We start from the raw sequence: 17,954 nt of genomic DNA, 5'->3' as shown, positions 1-17,954 counted from the left end.
GAATTATGAAATTCAAGGCTGTATGCTGTTAGATATTTTATAGGTTCATTCCTGAAATTGCATCATAATTTCAAAATAGATCACATGGACTGATGGTGCGCACTGACCCATATCGGGATCTGCATTAAAAGAAAAACATTTACCCGCTGTCAATTTTGTTTCACGGACAGTTCTATGAAAATGACAGCGAGTTCTTCTTCACAAGCCTCTCCCACCGATCCTCCAAACAAAGCAATTATAGATCCTTTCGATGCCAGATCATTACAGGTTCAACCTGTTTCATATATAGACAATGATCCACCCACAGAATTCTTTTGTATGCTTCGTTCTCATAAAAATTTGACCATTTTGTTTATTTCCGTACTTTTGCAGAGATTTGAAATCTAGCCTGCTATTAAATGTTCACTTTTGTAGATCGTCCAAGAACTTTAACAGTATTATCGGCAATGATATTTGGACTTGTATATGTTGCAATATATCATGAAGAGGACGATAAACAATTGAATACGTCAACGAATATCAAATTGTAATTGCATTTAAAGCTAATAATGTTATTCATTTTACATCCTATTTTGTATTGATTTCAATCGTTTTGAATAGCGGTAGCATGGCCGGAGTAGGGTTTTTTCTTTTATTTGCTATGTTACAATTCAGAGATGGACCTTTCATTAGGCCACACCCAGCTTTTTGGCGAATTGTTTTGGGTCTTGGAGTGCTATACCAGATGTTTCTTGTATTTCTTTTATTTCAGGTTGGGTCAATTTGTCAAATTTCTTTTAAACTCTGATTGATATTAAATAGTAATTTGTTTGGTCCTATTAGGATAAATTTGATGCGCGCTTATTTCTCAGGGCAATTGATCCAACATTAGGAAGACCTCTTCCAGAACGGTCTTATGCCGAAAATTGTGACTTGACTTATGAGAATGTTAAAGTAATAATCAAGTCCTTTTTGTTTGTATAATTTTTTTGTAATCACTAATATTATTATCAATTGTAACCAGAATCAAATTGATATATTTGTGATATATCATGCTACCGGATGGTACGCAAAAGCTGTTGTCTTACGTGATTATTGGTTTTGCTGGATTTTATCCGTCATGTTTGAGGTGATGGAATATTCACTGCAACATCAATTGAATAATTTTGCTGAATGTTGGTGGGATCACGTAAGTTGTAAAATTTTTAATTAATAATAAATAATATTCGCACTTTTTTTAAAAAAAGTAACGCTTTCATCGTTTTCTTTAATTACACAGTGGATCCTTGATGTATTAATATGTAATTGGGTGGGTCTTTATTTTGGAATGAAGACATGCGAGTATTTTGAGATGAAAGGTTATTCTTGGAGAGGTATTAAGCAGATACCGTCATCAAAAGGAAAAGTAAAGAGGATAGTGCAACAATTTACACCACATCATTGGACAAAATTTGAATGGGGAACAACTAAAAGTTTTAAAAATTATGTGGCAGTCCTTGGACTTTTGTTTTTGGTAAATTCATATAATTACCAATATTATCTGTTAACATAATTTCGAATTTATTAATTTCTTTTTTGTTTTTTAGTTTCTGCAAGCTGAATTGAATTCGTTTTATCTGAAATATCTTTTATGGGTTCCGCCGGAACATCCCATTAATACATATCGAGCTTTGTTACTTTTCATGTGTTCAATTCCTGGTACACGTGAGGCATATCAATATTTAACAGACAAGTCAGTCAAAGAATCAATTATTCTTTATTTAAAAATTTCATCGAAATTTTGAGTATTATTTAACTTATTATTAATTTATTTCTAGAAATTGTAAAAGATTTGGACCTCAAGCATGGTTAACTATAGCAAATATAATGACAGAATCAGTAATTTGTTATAAATTTGGCAGAGGTGAATTTCCAAATCCTGCTCCAAACGAAGTAGTTATATTTTGGTCGGTTTTAATAACTTCATTAGTAGGATATGCTATATGGCAATTTGGAATCCCTGCTTTAAAGAAAAGACGACGATCAAAAAATTCTGCCAAAAAAGAAGAATAAAAAAAAAAATACTATTTGTTTTTTTTAACTTGATAATTATATTTCATCCCCGATTTTAACGAACATTTGTTGATCATTTATTCACTCTTTATCGTATCGTTATATTAAGATTGTTATATTAAGATTAATAAAAATTGTATGAATTTAATTTTATTAAAAATACAAGTATTAGCATATGGATACCGCGGATACCGCGAAATGTTTGGATGTTTGGCAATCTGGCAATCTGTAATCGGTGAGATAATGTAATAGGAAAGCCGTAAGGCGGAGCGGTGATTTCGTGAAATGACTGGCTTATATCTCGGATCGTGATAAAATAATCCATTAGTTTAACGCCGATCTATCCTTAAAAGAATTTCATGATTTACATGATGTATTTCATATGCGAATATTAGATCGGGTACATTAGCCAAATTTAGATAAAAACCACGATAATAAAATTAGGACAAAAAAAAAATATTTTTATTTTTTTAAAAAAGAAAGAAATGGGAGGACTATATTTATTAGATTATGGAGCAGGAAATGTTCGTAGTTTAGTTAATGCGGTTAATAAATTAGGATATGAAATTGAATGGGTTAAAGAACCTGATGATATATTAAAAGCTGAAGTAAGTATCAATAAAAATTCGAAATTATTAAAAAATTAATAATTAATATCCATCTTTGTAATTTAGAAATTAATATTTCCGGGAGTAGGAGCGTTTGGTAGTGCAATGCAATCACTTGTGAAAAAAAATTATGCGAAACCATTAAAACAATTCATTGAATCAGGCAAACCATTTATGGGAATTTGCGTTGGATTACAAACATTATTTGAAAAATCTGAAGAAAGTCCAAATATACCAGGATTAGGTATTATTCCCGGTACTGTTAAGCTATTTAATAAATATGATAATAATAAAGCTGTACCACATATGGGATGGAATAAAGTAAATTGTTTAAAAGAAGGAAAAGATATTAATTATGGAATTAATCAAGATAAAGTTTATTATTTTATTCATTCATATGCAGTACCGTATAATGAAAATATTAAAGAATGGATCTTGTCTACGACTCAATATGGTAATGAAATTTTTATTAGTTCAATTCAAAGAGATAATGTTTTTGGAACACAATTTCATCCAGAAAAAAGTGGTTATGCTGGCTTAAGATTATTGAAAACATTTTTAGAGGGTTATTATAACAATAATAATGATAAAGAAATTATAATAAAAAATCCTACAAAATTATCAAAAGATGAATTTACAAGAAGAATTATAGCATGTTTAGATGTGCGTACGAATGATCAAGGTGATTTAGTAGTAACTAAAGGTGATCAATACGATGTACGTGAACGTTCTACAAATAATGATATTAATTGTGGACAAATTAGGAACCTTGGTAAACCCGTTGAATTGGCTCGTAGATATTTTGATGAAGGGGCCGATGAAATTACCTTTTTGAATATTACAAGTTTTCGTAATTGTCCTTTATCCGATTTACCAATGTTACAAATTTTAAAACTTACCTCGGAAACAGTTTTTGTTCCTTTAACTATTGGTGGTGGTATAAGAGATGTTATTGACCCTGATGGAAAATTTCATTCGGCTCTTGAAGTCGCTGGTGAATATTTTAGATCTGGTGCTGATAAAGTTTCAATTGGTAGTGATGCTGTTTATGCCGTAGAAAAATATTTGGCTAATAATAAAAAATTATCTGGTGATACTTCTATTGAAACTATTGCTCATGCTTATGGCTCCCAGGCTGTAGTAATCTCTGTAGATCCTAGAAGAATTTATGTTAATTCACCCGAAGATGAACCAAATCATCATTTAATTAAAACTTCTTTTCCTGGACCTAATGGTGAACTTTGGTGTTGGTATCAATGTACTGTTAAAGGTGGTCGTGAAGGAAGAGATATTGATGTTCGTCAGCTTGTTACCTCTTGTGAAGCTATGGGAGCTGGTGAAATTCTTCTTAATTGTATGGATAAAGATGGTACAAATTCTGGTTATGATTTAGAACTAATAAATGATGTTAAAAAGGCCGTTAGAATACCAGTTATTGCTTCAAGTGGGGCTGGTAAAGAAGAGCATTTCGCTGAGGTTTTTAACAAAACTAATGTAGAAGCTGCTCTTGCTGCTGGAATATTTCATCGTAAAGAAGTTCCAATTCAAAATGTTAAAAATTATTTAAGAGAACATGATATTTTAATTAGAAGTAATGATCCTTCATTTTAATTATTTAAAAATTTAGTTTATTTATTTATTTTTTATTCTTTTTGATGTACTGTGCATATATGTATATATTAACTTTTTCGGATAAAATTACCTGTGATCACGTGATATTGATTTGTTGCGTCATTTACGATCTGATAAAAGTATCAAATTTTTTTTTTTGTTTTTTATTCCTCTCCACGAATTATATAAAAGCGAAAAATGGTAAAAACAATTCTTTTTTTTAGTTTAAATTTAGGTCATATTTTAAAGAAATTAAATGGATGATTCTATAAAAATAAAATATTGTGTTATAACATGGAAAATTTACATTAATCGTCAATTTTTTCTTAGGCTGACGAACAAGAAACTGTCGAATTGAAAAAGAAGAGAACTTTTAAAAAATATTCTTATAGAGGAGTTGATCTTGAACAATTATTAGATTTGAATAGTGAAAGTTTAATGGAACTAGTTCATTCCAGAGCAAGACGTAGGTTTCAACGTGGGCTTAAACGTAAACCAATGGGTTTAATTAAAAAATTACGTAAAGCTAAAAAAGAAGCACCTGCCGAGGAAAAACCTGCAGTCGTTAAAACTCATTTACGTGATATGATCATTGTACCTGAAATGATTGGTTCTATTGTTGGCGTTTATAATGGAAAAACTTTTAATCAAGTTGAAATTAAGGTGATCCAAAGATTACAATTTTTTTTTATTCATTTATTTAGAGAAAAGTTAACTTAATCTTTAATTTTAGCCTGAAATGATCGGTCATTATCTCGCCGAATTTTCCATCTCATATAAACCCGTCAAGCACGGTCGTCCCGGTAAATTATTTAATAATTTCATCTTGATTATTTATATCTACATTCAATTTGTTCTAAACTAGAACAACCAAAAGTAAATATTAATTTATTTATTGTAATTAATTTTTAGGTATTGGTGCTACCCACTCTTCACGTTTTATTCCATTGAAATGAAGAAATAGAGAAATGTTTTTAGTGTTGCATTTTTAATTAATTATTCTTTAATAAAAAAGAATTAATCTATTCTTATAACAATGAAACTCAAAGAACAAGAACATATTGAAAAAGAAAAAGATTTTAAATATTTTGCTAAATAAAATTTAAAAAATAATTATAAATATTTTTTTATTTTAAATCGTTAGTTTTTTGAACTTGATTTAATCCACTTTGTTTCTCAATCCATTCAACTAATCCTTTAGAAAAAACATCTTGTTTTAAAACCCTTTTTTCTACATAAAACCTTTTCCCTATTCTGTTATTACTTTCTTGCTTTATCCAAGTTATCCATTGAAATTTGTTTTTATTCTTATATTCTTTTAATTCAGATAATTTAAGTGTAGTTTCCTCTATTCTACCTAACCAATCAAAAGTTTCTATTGTAAGATAAGGATTTCCTGAAGAATGTAATGCATATGGATTAAATGATCTTCTTAATGAAGGTTCATAACGACGTTGCGGAGGAAGATAAATATATATTCGAGATACATATGTTGCGCTTAAATAATTTATAAAAAATAATGGAACTAACGACGATAATCCAACTGTAAATTAAAAGAGAGAAGATACTATTTATATATATGTACACGTTATAATAAATTATTATGTCAAATGAAACTTACCTCCGATTGCTCCAACGATAGGGGCTTTTCCGTAAAAGTAAATGGAAGGTACAAGTAAAAAACCACAAGTACAAAATAATAAAGCTAATCTTTTATATTTTCTGACATGAAGCGATAATGGTCCAGCATAAATTGTCATTCGATTTTCTGGATTTAATTTTGGATTTTTATGCATTGCAATTTTTTTTATATGTTTTAATTGTTGAGTTGTAGGAGTGGCAGCGATTCCTGCTGCAGTATTTGTTAATAAACGTGTATTATTATTTAATAATCTTTTAATAAAAAATAAGGAACTTGAATTAAATGAATTGGAGAACGAATGACATGGATACGATATAAAATGTGACTTCGAAATAATTGCAAGAAATTTAAAAGAGAGAGTTTCCATTGTTTTTCAATGAAGCGATTGAAGCGCGATAGGTAATATAACGCGATTTCAAATTTTGTGTGTAACCATTGAATAAAAACTGATTAACTAAAGATCGGTGAAAACGATTTACACTAAATTAGTATAATGATGATTCAATTGCTCCGTGCTAGAAAATTTTTTTTTAATAAAATTTTCAATTCATAATGAGACGAGTAAAGGTATTTTCGGGTTCCTCCCATCCTGAACTTGCAGAATTTATATGTGAAAAATTAGGTATACCTCCTGCTGCCGTTACTTTAAAAAAATTTAGTAATCAAGAGACTTCTGTTGAAATCGGTAAATATCGTTATCTCCTTATGATAGGAATAAAGTGCAAACTTAAATAAATGTTTCAAATATATGCATGTTAAATTATTTTATTATGCTTAAAAAAAATTGATAATTGATTTGATTTAATCAAATTATATCAGGATGTTCCGTTCGAGATGAAGACGTATTTATTATTCAATCTGGGTCAACTCACGTCAACGATCATCTCATGGAATTGTTGATAATGATTTCGGCTTGTAAAGGTTCATCCGCAAGTCGAATCACTGGTAATTCCTTTCAGTTAACTAGCTATTAAATTAATGATATTTGACTGATCAATGTATGCGTTTTAGCTGTTATGCCTTACTTCCCATATTCAAAACAGAGCAAAAAGAAGAAACACCGTGGAGCCATAACTGCAAAAAGTAGGAATAGAAATATATATTTCTGCTAAATAATTATTATTAATAATAATTAATAAGCTCTCTTCCTTAATCAGTGGTAGCCAATTTACTTTCGGTCGCAGGTGTTGATCACATCATCACGATGGATCTTCATGCGTCGCAAATGCAAGGCTTTTTCAATAAACCAGTTGATAATTTATATGCCGAACCAAGTATCGCTAAGTGGATTCAAGATTCCGTTCCAGAATACGCTAATAGTGTGGTTGTTAGTAAAAATGCTGGTGGCGCAAAAAGGTAAGTTGATGTTTTTAGATGTTACATCATTGAAACACTCAATGGTTTACCTTATTAAATAATAGGGTAACGTCTCTTGCCGATCGTCTTAAGATTGATTTTGCACTTATTCATTCTGATCGTACACGAGGATCCAACCAAGCGCGTTGTTCTCCTACAATTCCGGGAACCCCAGAAAATGACGCATCGGGCTCTTCTAACAATAATTTGAATAGTAATAATCTTTTTTATCTTACGTCAAATACAACAACTGATCATAATACCACGGAAAGAAGATCTTCTGATAATGGTGACGATGATGAATTTAGTTCTGCAGCTTCAATAACGGGAGAAGCTCCTTCGATGGATGACGAAACTGTTAGCGTTATAACACTTGTAGGAGACGTTGCCGGGAAAGTTGCCTTTATTGTCGTAAGTTATTTTTTTTAACGATAATATTAAAGCAGTTTGCAATTCAAACTTTCATTTATAAATTTTATTCTCAATAAAATTTGATATAATTAACGTATAGGATGACATGATTGATAAAGCAGACTCATTTATAACAGCCGCAGAACATTTGATGAAAAAATGCCACGCAAAACGTGTTTATGTAATTGCTACTCATGGAATTCTAAGTAATGATAGTATCAATGAGATAGAACGTTGTAAAAGCATATATCAGGTAAGATGACATATACATAATGACGAATATTTTCTTTCTCGTATATAAATTTTTTCCTATATCAACTTGACAAATAATATAGTTGGTGATTACAAATACTTTTCCCCTTTCATCCGAGAAACGAAGTCAAAGTTCAAAAATCGTAGTGATCGATATTTCTGCTACTTTAGCCGAAGCAATTAGAAGGACTCATAACGGTGAAAGTATTAGTTATTTATTTCATACTGCAATATAAAGATTCAGAGAGTATGAAGAATTGTTCATATATATGATATGTGATTGAGATCTAATATTCATTTTTGTTTTATTAAATAAACATTTAGTATTTTATAGATAAATACAGTAATATAGTATTTATTATTTTATATGCATTATTATATAGTTCTTTTTTTTTGACATTTTATGTGAAGTGAGCAGAAAATATTAAATAATATTAAAAAAAAAAATACTATGTAATAAATTATATACTAATTTCGCAATAAATTACATAAATTCTTTTTCTTTAAATTACTCTGGAACTTTAACATTAATATGCATTTTAGGTTCAGCGGTAGTAACAGCAGTTAATAATTTTTCTATAACAGCATTTTTATTCTTATCAAAAGCTGTTTGTATTGCAGCTAATTTTGCATCAGTTTCTGCATTTAATTGAGTAGAAGATTGATCTGAAAACCCAGCATGCTAAAAAGTAAATAAATGATTTTATTAGTTTAAAAAAATATTTGCTTTAATCTAAGGTATTTATAATTACCTCACTTTCGAAATTTTGGAATTCAGCATTTTTTTCAGCTTTTAATGCCTCTATTTCTTTTGCTGCTTCAGTTCTAGCATCCTTCAAACGTTGAACACGATCTATTATTAAAAAAAAATCGATTGATAAACTTGATTTTATAAGAATAAAATAATTTTAAATAAATAACTTTACATTGTCTAGCTTTTTGAACAATTTTTGCAGCTTCTTTTTCAGCATCCAGTAATGTTTGAATTCCTTGAGAGTTTTGGTGTGCCTACACAATATATTAGAAAAACTTTAAATAAATTAGATAAACGACAATATAAAAGGGTTTTAACTAACCATTTTGACAAGTTTAAAATTATTAATTTATTGAAAGTGAAAATAAAAGGAAATAAGATAGATTAAGACATTGATCAAGAATAGATACTGTAGATATATTGATGTACAACTTGCACGAAAATCAGTAATATATACCCTATATAGAATTTACTCATTGAAGCGATGATTGGCTGAAAATAAGCCATTGGGCGTATCTTTAAATTACAATTATAAAATTAATTTTCTTCTTTAACGTATCACTAATTATTATCACTAATTATTATTTTGATATTTTTTACAGAAAAAGACAATAATTTTTTTTATAATCTCCTTTTTATTTGTCTGCAAAAATAAAAATATATATATATATTTATATCATTAATAATATGTAATGGTTAATGGAGACACAAGAAAGTTTTTGTTAATCTTTCTTATGCACTATGATTCCGCCATAAAATTATTATATGCCTAAAAACCATTTAGGAGCTCAAAATCTGCGAAGAAAAACACTTCAAAAGAAATTGTTGTTTTCATTTAATTTGGATTTAATTCCGAAAACTTTCCCAAGAAGGTTTTTAGCAATAATATGAAAGGAATTTTTTTTTTTTTAGTTTTATAATGTACTTTCGGTGGCTTAGTAGATTATCTAATCTATAAGATAATATGATAGTAATACAAGCATATTCATCTTTTATCTTTTTTTCATTTATTTTATCTTAACTAGTTGTGTTAAAGCAATAGAAAACTTTCCCTATAAATTAATTAAATATCGAAAAAAAATTAAAAATTTGGAGAATTACTGTTATTAGATACCTACTTTAGATAAAAATCTACTTGATAATAGGATATAATGAAATTGTTCAAATTTATTCGTTGTTGTTTTTTAAGGTTCACAAAGTGTATAATTGTTAATGTAGCAATAGATATTAATTCAAATTCAAGAAGCTAATATATTTTGTATCAGAATTAAAATTTTAGCTATTTATTATCCCATTTACGTTTTCTCGAATATTTATATGCCCATCCTTCGGCCACAAGTCGCTCGCATTCTTTAAAAAATATTAAAAGAGTAATCAATTAACTTCCTAATTCGAAATAGGACAATCTAAACATACCCGTTAATTCAGCATTACTGTGATAGTTCGTTTGTTTCATCCCATCCGAATTAATTGTTGAAAAATTTCCTCTGTACATTTTTATAGGTTCAATAAATTCTACAAAAAATTTTTCATCATTAGATAGTCGTTGATAATAACTTATCGAATTAAATGGATCGATCATTACCGGTTAAGTTGGTAAATATTTTCTGGTTTTTGTTTGCCGGTGATATTGAACCTTGCCCATTTTTCTCCAAAGAATCCTTTAATTAAGGAAATTATCTTAATAATTTACTCAAAGGTAACTAGTTAATTACCTTTTTGTGTGAACTTACGATTAAAAGAGTATTCTCTTGACTCGTTGTAGTTTTGACTAAATCAAACGGATTACACGTAAACGGGTCATTTACATTCAAAAAATCTATTTCACTATATGGTGGTAATAAGTTTCTTGCTTCAACTACGTTTTCTTTCGCTTGTATTATTGGTTTCATGGTTATTGGATTGATGTCACCAATCGCAATACCTAAGGCGATATTTTTATCCATGTTACTATTATTCGAGTTAAGACATCTTTACAACATAATATGACCAAAGCGGTAAGCAAAGCATAAGTTATAGGATACGATCCAATATAATCCGTATCAAGTGAAATATCCAAATCTTCAGAAACCGGATTCAAAGTGACTAAACGTTCAGTTTCAATATCAAACACGCGCTGATACAAAAATACTAGCTCTGCTTTTTTAAAATCATTCTCGTAATTTGGTGGTACTTTTACTTTATTATTCCCCTTCAAATATTGTATTACCTATTATACAATTATTATTTAATGTTTTAAATAAAAAATATCGTTCTTTTAACTTACCTTGTCTACGGTTTCATATTTTCTTAAATACTTATGCGCAGACTTGATACCAATACCGGGTATTGAAGGCAAATAGTCACAACCCGCTAGCATAGACATGTGCCGAAATTTTTTGTCTGTCCAACCAAGCATATTAATCTCTTCTACGTCTCCAAATTTATCCCGACATATTTCTATTCCATTTCCATTGAGTTCTAATTTATATATTACCTAGAAATCAAAATGAGATGTTTTTTTTAAAGAGTATAATTAAAAAAGATTGAATATAAATAAAATATAATTCTTTTACAGTTTTACATCCAAAAACTAGTAAATCTGAATCTTCCGTTATTATAGCTGCAATGTGTTTCTTCTTCTCAAGATAAGCCAATTGTGCATCAGCTTCATAAGGTGCAACAACATATTCTACATTTTCAGCGCGTAATGCCTAAAAGAATAAACTGTGAAAATTAAGCCATTAAAGATGATCAATGAGTTGCCGAAATACCTCGATGAATTTGTGAGCCATATCTGGTGTAACATCGACACTTCTCTTTAAAAAAGGAAAAGATTCGCGAACTCGACCTTTTTTAAAAAGTTCACGTCCAATTTTGCTGTATTCTTGTCGTTTTCTAATTCAAAAAATCAATTTACCATACACTCGTTATTAATAACCTTTTCCCCTCCCAAAAAATACAAACTGTTCACGTATTAGTTCGATACGATATTTGGCCGGTAGATATCCCCCATCAAAAACTATGAGTGGCCGGACATTGAACTTCTTCAACATTCTCACTCTTTTAATGCAATACTCTACGTATCTTTTTAATCAAATGCATTATTATGAAATAGCTTAATTATAAGAAAAAATATCAAAAAAATAAAAATACAATATAACTAATTTACGGTTTATTCCAAGTTATTTCACCATGAATTCCTTTGTGTAGCCAACAATACGCGTCCACCCCTACTGTACTTCCTGCATATTTTGATATTGAAATTTTAGTTTGTATAGATTTTAACTTTTGAAGAAGACGATTTATACCCATTTTATTTTTAGTTCATAAACTAGAATCTTAAAAATCAAAAAAACAAAAAAATACATCAGCAAAATCAAAAAAAAAAATCACGAATCACTCGGATCTACTGCGGTTAGATAATCACATGATAAATTTATCATTAATAGTCAATAATACACGCAAAAAAAAAAATCTTATTTGTATAATTTTCATAATTTTCATAATGGAAAACGAAGGAAATAAAAAATCTATAAAAGAACGAACCAAGGCAAAGCATAAAGAAAAGCAATCAAAAGAAATGAATGAAAGCAGCAATAAACAAGTTGCAGCATTGTTTTCTCATTTAGAAATCGCGAAAGGTGCTAATGCAAGTTTAGCGTCCAGAGATATTCATCCCGCGGTTTTAGTTATAGGGTTACAATTTGCCGATTTTAAAATTTGTGGAGCTAATGCTCGTTGTATTGCTACTTTAACAGCTTTCAAAAAGGTTAATAATTTGCGCGGATATTTTTATTAAATATCATGTCATTAAATAAATAATTTAATAGGTAATCCAAGATTACAAAACACCAGAAGGGACAACTCTGTCTCGTCATTTGCCTACCCATTTATCTCCCCAGATAAGTTATTTGGTGAATTCAAGACCTATGTCGGTCGGTATGGGTAATGCAATTCGTCACTTAAAATTGGAGATATCTACAATGGATATTGATCTAGCCGATGATGATGTACGCCGTTAATGTCGTTATTCTAATTTATGCTAATTAACTGAAATTATTCATTATTAAGCTAACATTATTTTTTTTAATAGGCAAAACTTTTGTTATGTGAGAAAATCGATAACTTTATTCGCGATCGTATTACAGTTGCAGATCGCGTTATAGTTAGCTATGGATTACAGAAAATACAGGATGGCGATGTAATATTGACATATGCTAGGTACAATTGATCTCTATGTAAGAAATTTTTTAATTCATTTTTGTATTACCTGTTCTAAACCTTGTTAAAAATAAAGGTCGTCGGTTGTACAGGCATTGTTATTGGAGGCTCACGCAAAAGGAATACAATTTAAAGTTATCATTGTGGATTCAAGGCCGAGACTTGAAGGTAATTAACATTTTCATTACTATTTGCTTTTTTTTCAAATATTATTAAGATTTTTCTTCCAATAAATTTCAAGGAAAAGGACTTTTGAGATGTCTTGTGGATGCCGGAATAAGTTGTACGTATGCCTTTCTTCATGCAGTTGGGTTCGTATTAAAGGATGTTTCAAAAGTTTTTCTGGGAGCACATGCCTTTATGTCAAATGGCGCACTTTATTCAAGAGTTGGTACTGCAATGGTGGCAATGATGGCCAAGGAAAAAAATATTCCTGTTATTGTATGTTGCGAGACATACAAGTTTGCAGAGAAGGTTCAATTGGATTCATTTGTTATGAATGAACAAGGCAAGGTGAAAAGAGTAAAGTTTTAGCAATATCCTTGAAATCTTTACTAATGTTATTGTCTGATTTTAATTTGTAATCTTTTAGGAAATCCTGACGAAATGGTGAATATTTCTACAACTTCAACTCCAAAAGCTGGATTGTTGGATGGATGGCTTCATAAACCAGATTTAAAACTTTTGAACTTGTTACATGATTTAACGCCATCAAAGTATATTACAACTGTAATCACTGAAGTTGGCATGATTCCATGTACAAGTGTTCCTGTGGTAAGAATATTTTCTTACACATTCATGCATGTTATATTTTTTATATTATTACTAAAAAAAAAATTATAAATTCTATATCTATACCAAAGATATTGAGAGAATACAAGCAAGTATAAAATATAAGGTTGAGCAAAAAATTTTTTGATTTGTTTATATTTAATAAAAATTTTGTAATTTTGTACAGTATCATATTTTGTATAGTCAAAACACAATCAATGAGACATGTTTTTGTGCAAGATGCGTAAATTGCATTCCTTTATAGTTAGTCGGTTTTATGCACAAACTTGGAATTATGTCAGTTCCACTGAAACTAATCGGGTGGCTTTTAACCTGAATAATGTTCGATTTTGGCCAGAACTATGCTTAATTTTGGCCAAGATAATTACCGTAATATAATATTAAATATAAAATTATTCAAATTACAAACTAATCTATTCTTAGTGTTTAAATAATTCTAAATCAAAATACAGTCAGCCCCCTTTATAGTCACACCCCTTGGGACTGAAAAAAAAGGGTGTGATTATAAAAAAAGTCATATGTTGTGACTATAGAGAAGGTTTTTCTAATATATTTATTAGTACATTGGCCAAAATATGGTGTGCTTATAAAGGGGAATTTTATATGTTGTGATTATACGGGGGTGACTATATAGGGGGTTGACTGTATACAGTCAGACCTCTATGTACCGATATCCTATGTACCGATAATTGCCTGTACCGATAAATTTTCTATGTCCCGTTTCACAATTAATAAAAAAATCTCGTTATACCGATATTATATATGGTTTCACAATGTAACATGTACCGATACTTTTCTTTGCCCCTTTATAATTAATACATAGTAAGATGTACCGATACTTTAGGTTACACTGGTATTAATTCGGGTCAACACTATGAATTTGGCCAGAGTTAACATAAAGGTTCCATCCAAATCACATGACATTTTAATATACTGTATTAGCTATCCGGAGTTTACATAATGCTGGCAAGAATTGGATTTTAGCCCGCATTATGATTCACTGATGACGGTTATGTAACGATAATTTGATATACCGATATATTTTTCCCAAAACAACAGTATCGGTACATAGAGGTCCGACTGTATATAAAAAAATTTCATTAATTTGCCGATCTTTAACAACAAATTATTTCAAGTGTATTTAAAATTATACTATTTTAATCATAAAGCCACTTTAATATATAACTATGAGAATTCTTAAATACAGAGGGCGATCAATGTTATGCGGACACTTATTTTTACCAAAATTATACGGATCATTACATGCTATGGGCCGGTGCAAAAAGATTGGTACCTCAAACATTGCATCAATAAAAAAAAATTTTATTATATAAATATTTTTTTTTATTTATTTAATATTATCAGTATGTATTGGGAAAAATACAATATAAATATTATGTCATGTCATGTGATTCTCATCAGAACTACTATGAGCGTCAAATTCTTCATCAATTAATTGTATATTTTTATCAGATTCAAAATATTTCTTAACATTTTTAAAAGCTCTTTCCCAAAGTCCTACAATAACCTTTGAAGAAAATTTTTTTTTAAATACATTTAAAAGTGAATTTCTAATAAATAAAAGGTTTGGGTGTAGACTTGAGCATGCAACTTTACCCTTTACAACTGATTAAACACCTTTAATAGGTTGGAGTTCACAATTATGGTATGGAGGGGTAAATTTAACTTTATATTCATATTGTTCTGCAATGTTAACACAAAAAAATGGAACCTTTTCTTTGTTTATTTGAACCAGCTTCAAAAGTTCTGATTTTCTTAATTCATCAAAAAAAGCAATATTATGAGAATTTAACCATCCAATTGTAATTTAGGATATTTAAGCATTTTGTGTAGTGTAAAAGTATCATCTCTATAGCTTTTCCAGTTTGAAACCACCCTCCCAACTGTACTTTCCCCTATGCCCAAACACCTCAGCAACACACTTGCGTAATGTGACCTGATGATGATCCTCCTTTTTAAAGTTAGCCCCAAAAAATAATTGTAAACATTAATTATTATCAACTTTTCGTTATCAGTTAGTGATGCATTGCTTCATTTTGTAGAGAAACTATCCATAGTAGGGTAAAAAAATGTAAGTAAAAATGTTTATTCGAAGTCATTGTAATATATATATTTTTTTCAGCCCATTTTGTTTTAGTCATACGGTATTTTTCTTGGTGTAAAATCCTTTCCTTTTCGGGTGAGGTATCAATCTTTTTACACCGGCCCATAATGTGATACAAATAATTTATAATTTTGTTCTTATAAACATAATAATCAAATTTCCATGCTTCATATTTTTTGGAATTTTTTAGAAATATGGAATCACCCACTGCATAAATTTATTAATTTTTGTTATGCAGTCCATAAAACATAAAAATGGCATAACATGGTCAATATAATTCCAATAATTATGTATTTACTACCATTCAGATCGTCTCAATGAGACGAATCCAATGAACTAATAATTATGAAATTCCAATCACTGGATTATAAAGTATCATAAGATAATTCTAGATATTTAAAGCATAAATTACATATCAAATATCCATCCTACAAGCACAAAATTACCATCATTAGAATTGTTTTAGTGAGATGAATCTATTGAATCTAAGACCACAAAAATCCAATTACTGGATATTGAAATATTCGTAATATATGACTTAACTTTTTAAAAAAATTAAGAGTTTCGCAATCTTTGTAAACCTATGTAACTTATGATTGCTAACTTTACATTGAGCCCCTAATTTTATATAATATTAAATTATTTATATTATATTCACATGCCTTACTAAATTTCTTAACAAAAGTATTTGAAAAGTATATTAAAAATACGTAAAAGATATTCCTCTGGAATATTATAAGATGTAGATCAATTGCTTATTTCATAGAATTAAAGCTATTATTGTGGCAAATGAAAATAGAATTCAAAGATAAATTTTTATTTTAATTAATGATTAAAGATGCAATAAATGTACTGTACTTAAATTTTTACTTTCACTTTATTAATATATATATAATTTTTTTCACTTTGAAAAATGTCCGCATATCATTGATCGTTCTCTGTATATTTAAATTTATATATTAATACATAACAGCTAATATAAATAAAACTATGACACTGATACTGTACATCGATAATATCAATAGAGTCAATTGCAGAATCACATGAGATACAATCATTTTTTACTTACAAATCACAAGTCGTAATTTTTTACTTTTTACAAGTATATATATACTCTCAACATATATATATATATATATATATATAATACTCACCTTAGTTTTTTAGAACGTTCTTTTCAAAAATACCCTAAAGTCTGAATATGAGTCATAGCACAATAAACAGATCTCTGTTACATAATACTTGAAAAGCTTATTGTCGTCACCTAATTTAAGCTAAAGTAAGACGAAAGTGTCCTCAATTTTTCTCCTTGCACTTTTTATTAGTGAAGTCTGCAAGTCTTGACACAGGTCAAGACAAATTTTTAACGATATTTTTAGCAAAGCTAATAGTAAATATTTACTAGGAAAATGGTAAACTGTTACATAGTCTGAAGCTTATCATATGATTTGCAATTATCTAAATGTTGAGGATACACTGGTAAAAAAATGATTTATCCTACACATATCTTACACATATTGGGTACTTAAAATATAGAAAATCATACACAAATAATACACATATCATACACATATCGGGTACTAATATATATATCATACATATATCAGGTACTTGATAGGTATACTATATATATAAGTACCCGATATGTGTATAATATGTGTATTATTTGTGTATGATTTTCTACATTTTGAGTACCCAATATATGTAAGATATGTGTAGGATATGTGTAGGATAGACCATTTTTTTACTAGTGATAATTAGCTAAAAAATGACACAACTAAAGACGCGAACTAATATATCTCAATATTAGAAAAAAAAGTTTTAAATTAAAATAAAATTTATCTGAATACAGCATAAAAATAATTAATAAATTGTAATTATTCACAATTAAAATAATTACAAATGCCGCTTATTATAATGACATTTTGATAAACTGACATATGGTTATAATTAGGGATGCCAACAGTCAGTTTGGTTCAGTTTTAGTTTTAAAACCGCAATTTTCAGCTGAAACTGAACTGACCGCAAAACTGACCAATAAAACTGAATTGCAAACTGATTACAAAATTACTGCAAAATTGAATGAACTAATGTTAGAAAGTGTTAATTATAATTTTATTTGATAATATTCCTTAAAATTATAATTTTTTTTACGATAATAATGTCAAT

At 28.9% G+C, this 17,954-nt stretch overlaps 8 protein-coding genes across 8 annotated transcripts; 5 read left to right on the top strand and 3 right to left on the bottom strand.

Annotated features, from left to right (window-relative positions):
• The first annotated feature begins 157 nt into the window (after positions 1-157).
• Positions 158-2,186, top strand: OCT59_022756 (uncharacterized protein). The gene is made up of 8 exons (XM_025315605.2): positions 158-316; positions 415-526; positions 601-751; positions 823-933; positions 1,004-1,168; positions 1,259-1,492; positions 1,566-1,711; positions 1,797-2,186. Exons 1-8 carry the CDS (start codon positions 175-177, stop codon positions 2,029-2,031), a joined length of 1,296 nt encoding a protein of 431 aa, XP_025182478.1. The 5' UTR covers positions 158-174; the 3' UTR covers positions 2,032-2,186.
• Positions 2,187-2,481: 295 nt separating this feature from the next.
• On the top strand, positions 2,482-4,389 carry OCT59_022755 (uncharacterized protein). Its single transcript, XM_025309157.2, has 2 exons — positions 2,482-2,639; positions 2,706-4,389. The coding sequence occupies exons 1-2, from the start codon at positions 2,517-2,519 to the stop codon at positions 4,248-4,250; spliced, it is 1,668 nt and encodes a 555-aa protein (XP_025182477.1). The 5' UTR covers positions 2,482-2,516; the 3' UTR covers positions 4,251-4,389.
• A 20-nt stretch (positions 4,390-4,409) lies between these two features.
• OCT59_022754 (ribosomal protein S15) lies at positions 4,410-5,384 on the top strand. The gene is made up of 4 exons (XM_066144963.1): positions 4,410-4,451; positions 4,581-4,913; positions 4,984-5,053; positions 5,163-5,384. The coding sequence occupies exons 1-4, from the start codon at positions 4,449-4,451 to the stop codon at positions 5,204-5,206; spliced, it is 450 nt and encodes a 149-aa protein (XP_066006375.1). The 5' UTR covers positions 4,410-4,448; the 3' UTR covers positions 5,207-5,384.
• Positions 5,233-6,267, bottom strand: OCT59_022753 (uncharacterized protein). The gene is made up of 2 exons (XM_025310445.2): positions 5,872-6,267; positions 5,233-5,793 (listed from the first exon to the last, which is right to left on the bottom strand). The coding sequence occupies exons 1-2, from the start codon at positions 6,257-6,259 to the stop codon at positions 5,378-5,380; spliced, it is 804 nt and encodes a 267-aa protein (XP_025182475.2). The 5' UTR covers positions 6,260-6,267; the 3' UTR covers positions 5,233-5,377.
• A 113-nt stretch (positions 6,268-6,380) lies between these two features.
• On the top strand, positions 6,381-8,419 carry OCT59_022752 (uncharacterized protein). The gene is made up of 7 exons (XM_025315604.2): positions 6,381-6,577; positions 6,712-6,837; positions 6,904-6,975; positions 7,050-7,248; positions 7,314-7,659; positions 7,760-7,912; positions 7,995-8,419. The coding sequence occupies exons 1-7, from the start codon at positions 6,445-6,447 to the stop codon at positions 8,145-8,147; spliced, it is 1,182 nt and encodes a 393-aa protein (XP_025182474.1). The 5' UTR covers positions 6,381-6,444; the 3' UTR covers positions 8,148-8,419.
• On the bottom strand, positions 8,185-9,549 carry OCT59_022751 (uncharacterized protein). Its single transcript, XM_025310444.2, has 4 exons — positions 8,988-9,549; positions 8,838-8,919; positions 8,664-8,764; positions 8,185-8,593 (listed from the first exon to the last, which is right to left on the bottom strand). Exons 1-4 carry the CDS (start codon positions 8,988-8,990, stop codon positions 8,420-8,422), a joined length of 360 nt encoding a protein of 119 aa, XP_025182473.1. The 5' UTR covers positions 8,991-9,549; the 3' UTR covers positions 8,185-8,419.
• Positions 9,550-9,681: 132 nt separating this feature from the next.
• On the bottom strand, positions 9,682-12,644 carry OCT59_022750 (uncharacterized protein). The gene is made up of 10 exons (XM_066144962.1): positions 11,817-12,644; positions 11,612-11,731; positions 11,419-11,542; positions 11,221-11,358; positions 10,932-11,141; positions 10,690-10,874; positions 10,399-10,615; positions 10,251-10,326; positions 10,082-10,180; positions 9,682-10,015 (listed from the first exon to the last, which is right to left on the bottom strand). The coding sequence occupies exons 1-10, from the start codon at positions 11,957-11,959 to the stop codon at positions 9,945-9,947; spliced, it is 1,383 nt and encodes a 460-aa protein (XP_066006374.1). The 5' UTR covers positions 11,960-12,644; the 3' UTR covers positions 9,682-9,944.
• OCT59_022749 (uncharacterized protein) lies at positions 12,153-13,820 on the top strand (the record flags this gene model as incomplete). Its single annotated transcript, XM_025315602.2, has 7 exons — positions 12,153-12,416; positions 12,478-12,657; positions 12,741-12,868; positions 12,945-13,036; positions 13,110-13,376; positions 13,461-13,642; positions 13,732-13,820. The coding sequence occupies 7 exons, from the start codon at positions 12,153-12,155 to the stop codon at positions 13,756-13,758; spliced, it is 1,140 nt and encodes a 379-aa protein (XP_025182471.1). The 3' UTR covers positions 13,759-13,820.
• Positions 13,821-17,954: the final 4,134 nt, after the last annotated feature.

This window comes from Rhizophagus irregularis, chromosome 31, assembly GCF_026210795.1.
Source record: "Rhizophagus irregularis chromosome 31, complete sequence".
Taxonomy (NCBI): Eukaryota; Fungi; Glomeromycota; class Glomeromycetes; order Glomerales; family Glomeraceae; genus Rhizophagus; species Rhizophagus irregularis.
Note: the sequence above shows the minus strand (reverse complement) of the source record. Positions and strands in the feature narration are given on the sequence as shown.

Coding starts and splice junctions, on each gene's coding strand:
- OCT59_022756 (XM_025315605.2), top strand. CDS start 175: ATGAAAATGACAGCGAGTTCTTCTTCACAAGCCTCTCCCACCGATCCT. Junction 752..822: donor TTGTATTTCTTTTATTTCAG/GTTGGGTCAATT, acceptor TGGTCCTATTAG/GATAAATTTGATGCGCGCTT. Junction 1,169..1,258: donor CTGAATGTTGGTGGGATCAC/GTAAGTTGTAAA, acceptor TTAATTACACAG/TGGATCCTTGATGTATTAAT.
- OCT59_022755 (XM_025309157.2), top strand. CDS start 2,517: ATGGGAGGACTATATTTATTAGATTATGGAGCAGGAAATGTTCGTAGT. Junction 2,640..2,705: donor ATGATATATTAAAAGCTGAA/GTAAGTATCAAT, acceptor TTTGTAATTTAG/AAATTAATATTTCCGGGAGT.
- OCT59_022754 (XM_066144963.1), top strand. Junction 4,914..4,983: donor TTAATCAAGTTGAAATTAAG/GTGATCCAAAGA, acceptor CTTTAATTTTAG/CCTGAAATGATCGGTCATTA. Junction 5,054..5,162: donor CGTCAAGCACGGTCGTCCCG/GTAAATTATTTA, acceptor ATTAATTTTTAG/GTATTGGTGCTACCCACTCT.
- OCT59_022753 (XM_025310445.2), bottom strand. CDS start 6,259: ATGGAAACTCTCTCTTTTAAATTTCTTGCAATTATTTCGAAGTCACAT. Junction 5,794..5,871: donor TATCGTTGGAGCAATCGGAG/GTAAGTTTCATT, acceptor TTTAATTTACAG/TTGGATTATCGTCGTTAGTT.
- OCT59_022752 (XM_025315604.2), top strand. CDS start 6,445: ATGAGACGAGTAAAGGTATTTTCGGGTTCCTCCCATCCTGAACTTGCA. Junction 6,838..6,903: donor ATCCGCAAGTCGAATCACTG/GTAATTCCTTTC, acceptor TATGCGTTTTAG/CTGTTATGCCTTACTTCCCA. Junction 7,913..7,994: donor GTTGTAAAAGCATATATCAG/GTAAGATGACAT, acceptor CAAATAATATAG/TTGGTGATTACAAATACTTT.
- OCT59_022751 (XM_025310444.2), bottom strand. Junction 8,765..8,837: donor TGTTCAAAAAGCTAGACAAT/GTAAAGTTATTT, acceptor TTTTAATAATAG/ATCGTGTTCAACGTTTGAAG. Junction 8,594..8,663: donor TCCAAAATTTCGAAAGTGAG/GTAATTATAAAT, acceptor TTTACTTTTTAG/CATGCTGGGTTTTCAGATCA.
- OCT59_022750 (XM_066144962.1), bottom strand. CDS start 11,959: ATGGGTATAAATCGTCTTCTTCAAAAGTTAAAATCTATACAAACTAAA. Junction 11,732..11,816: donor GAAATAACTTGGAATAAACC/GTAAATTAGTTA, acceptor TTGATTAAAAAG/ATACGTAGAGTATTGCATTA. Junction 11,359..11,418: donor TGGCTCACAAATTCATCGAG/GTATTTCGGCAA, acceptor TTATTCTTTTAG/GCATTACGCGCTGAAAATGT.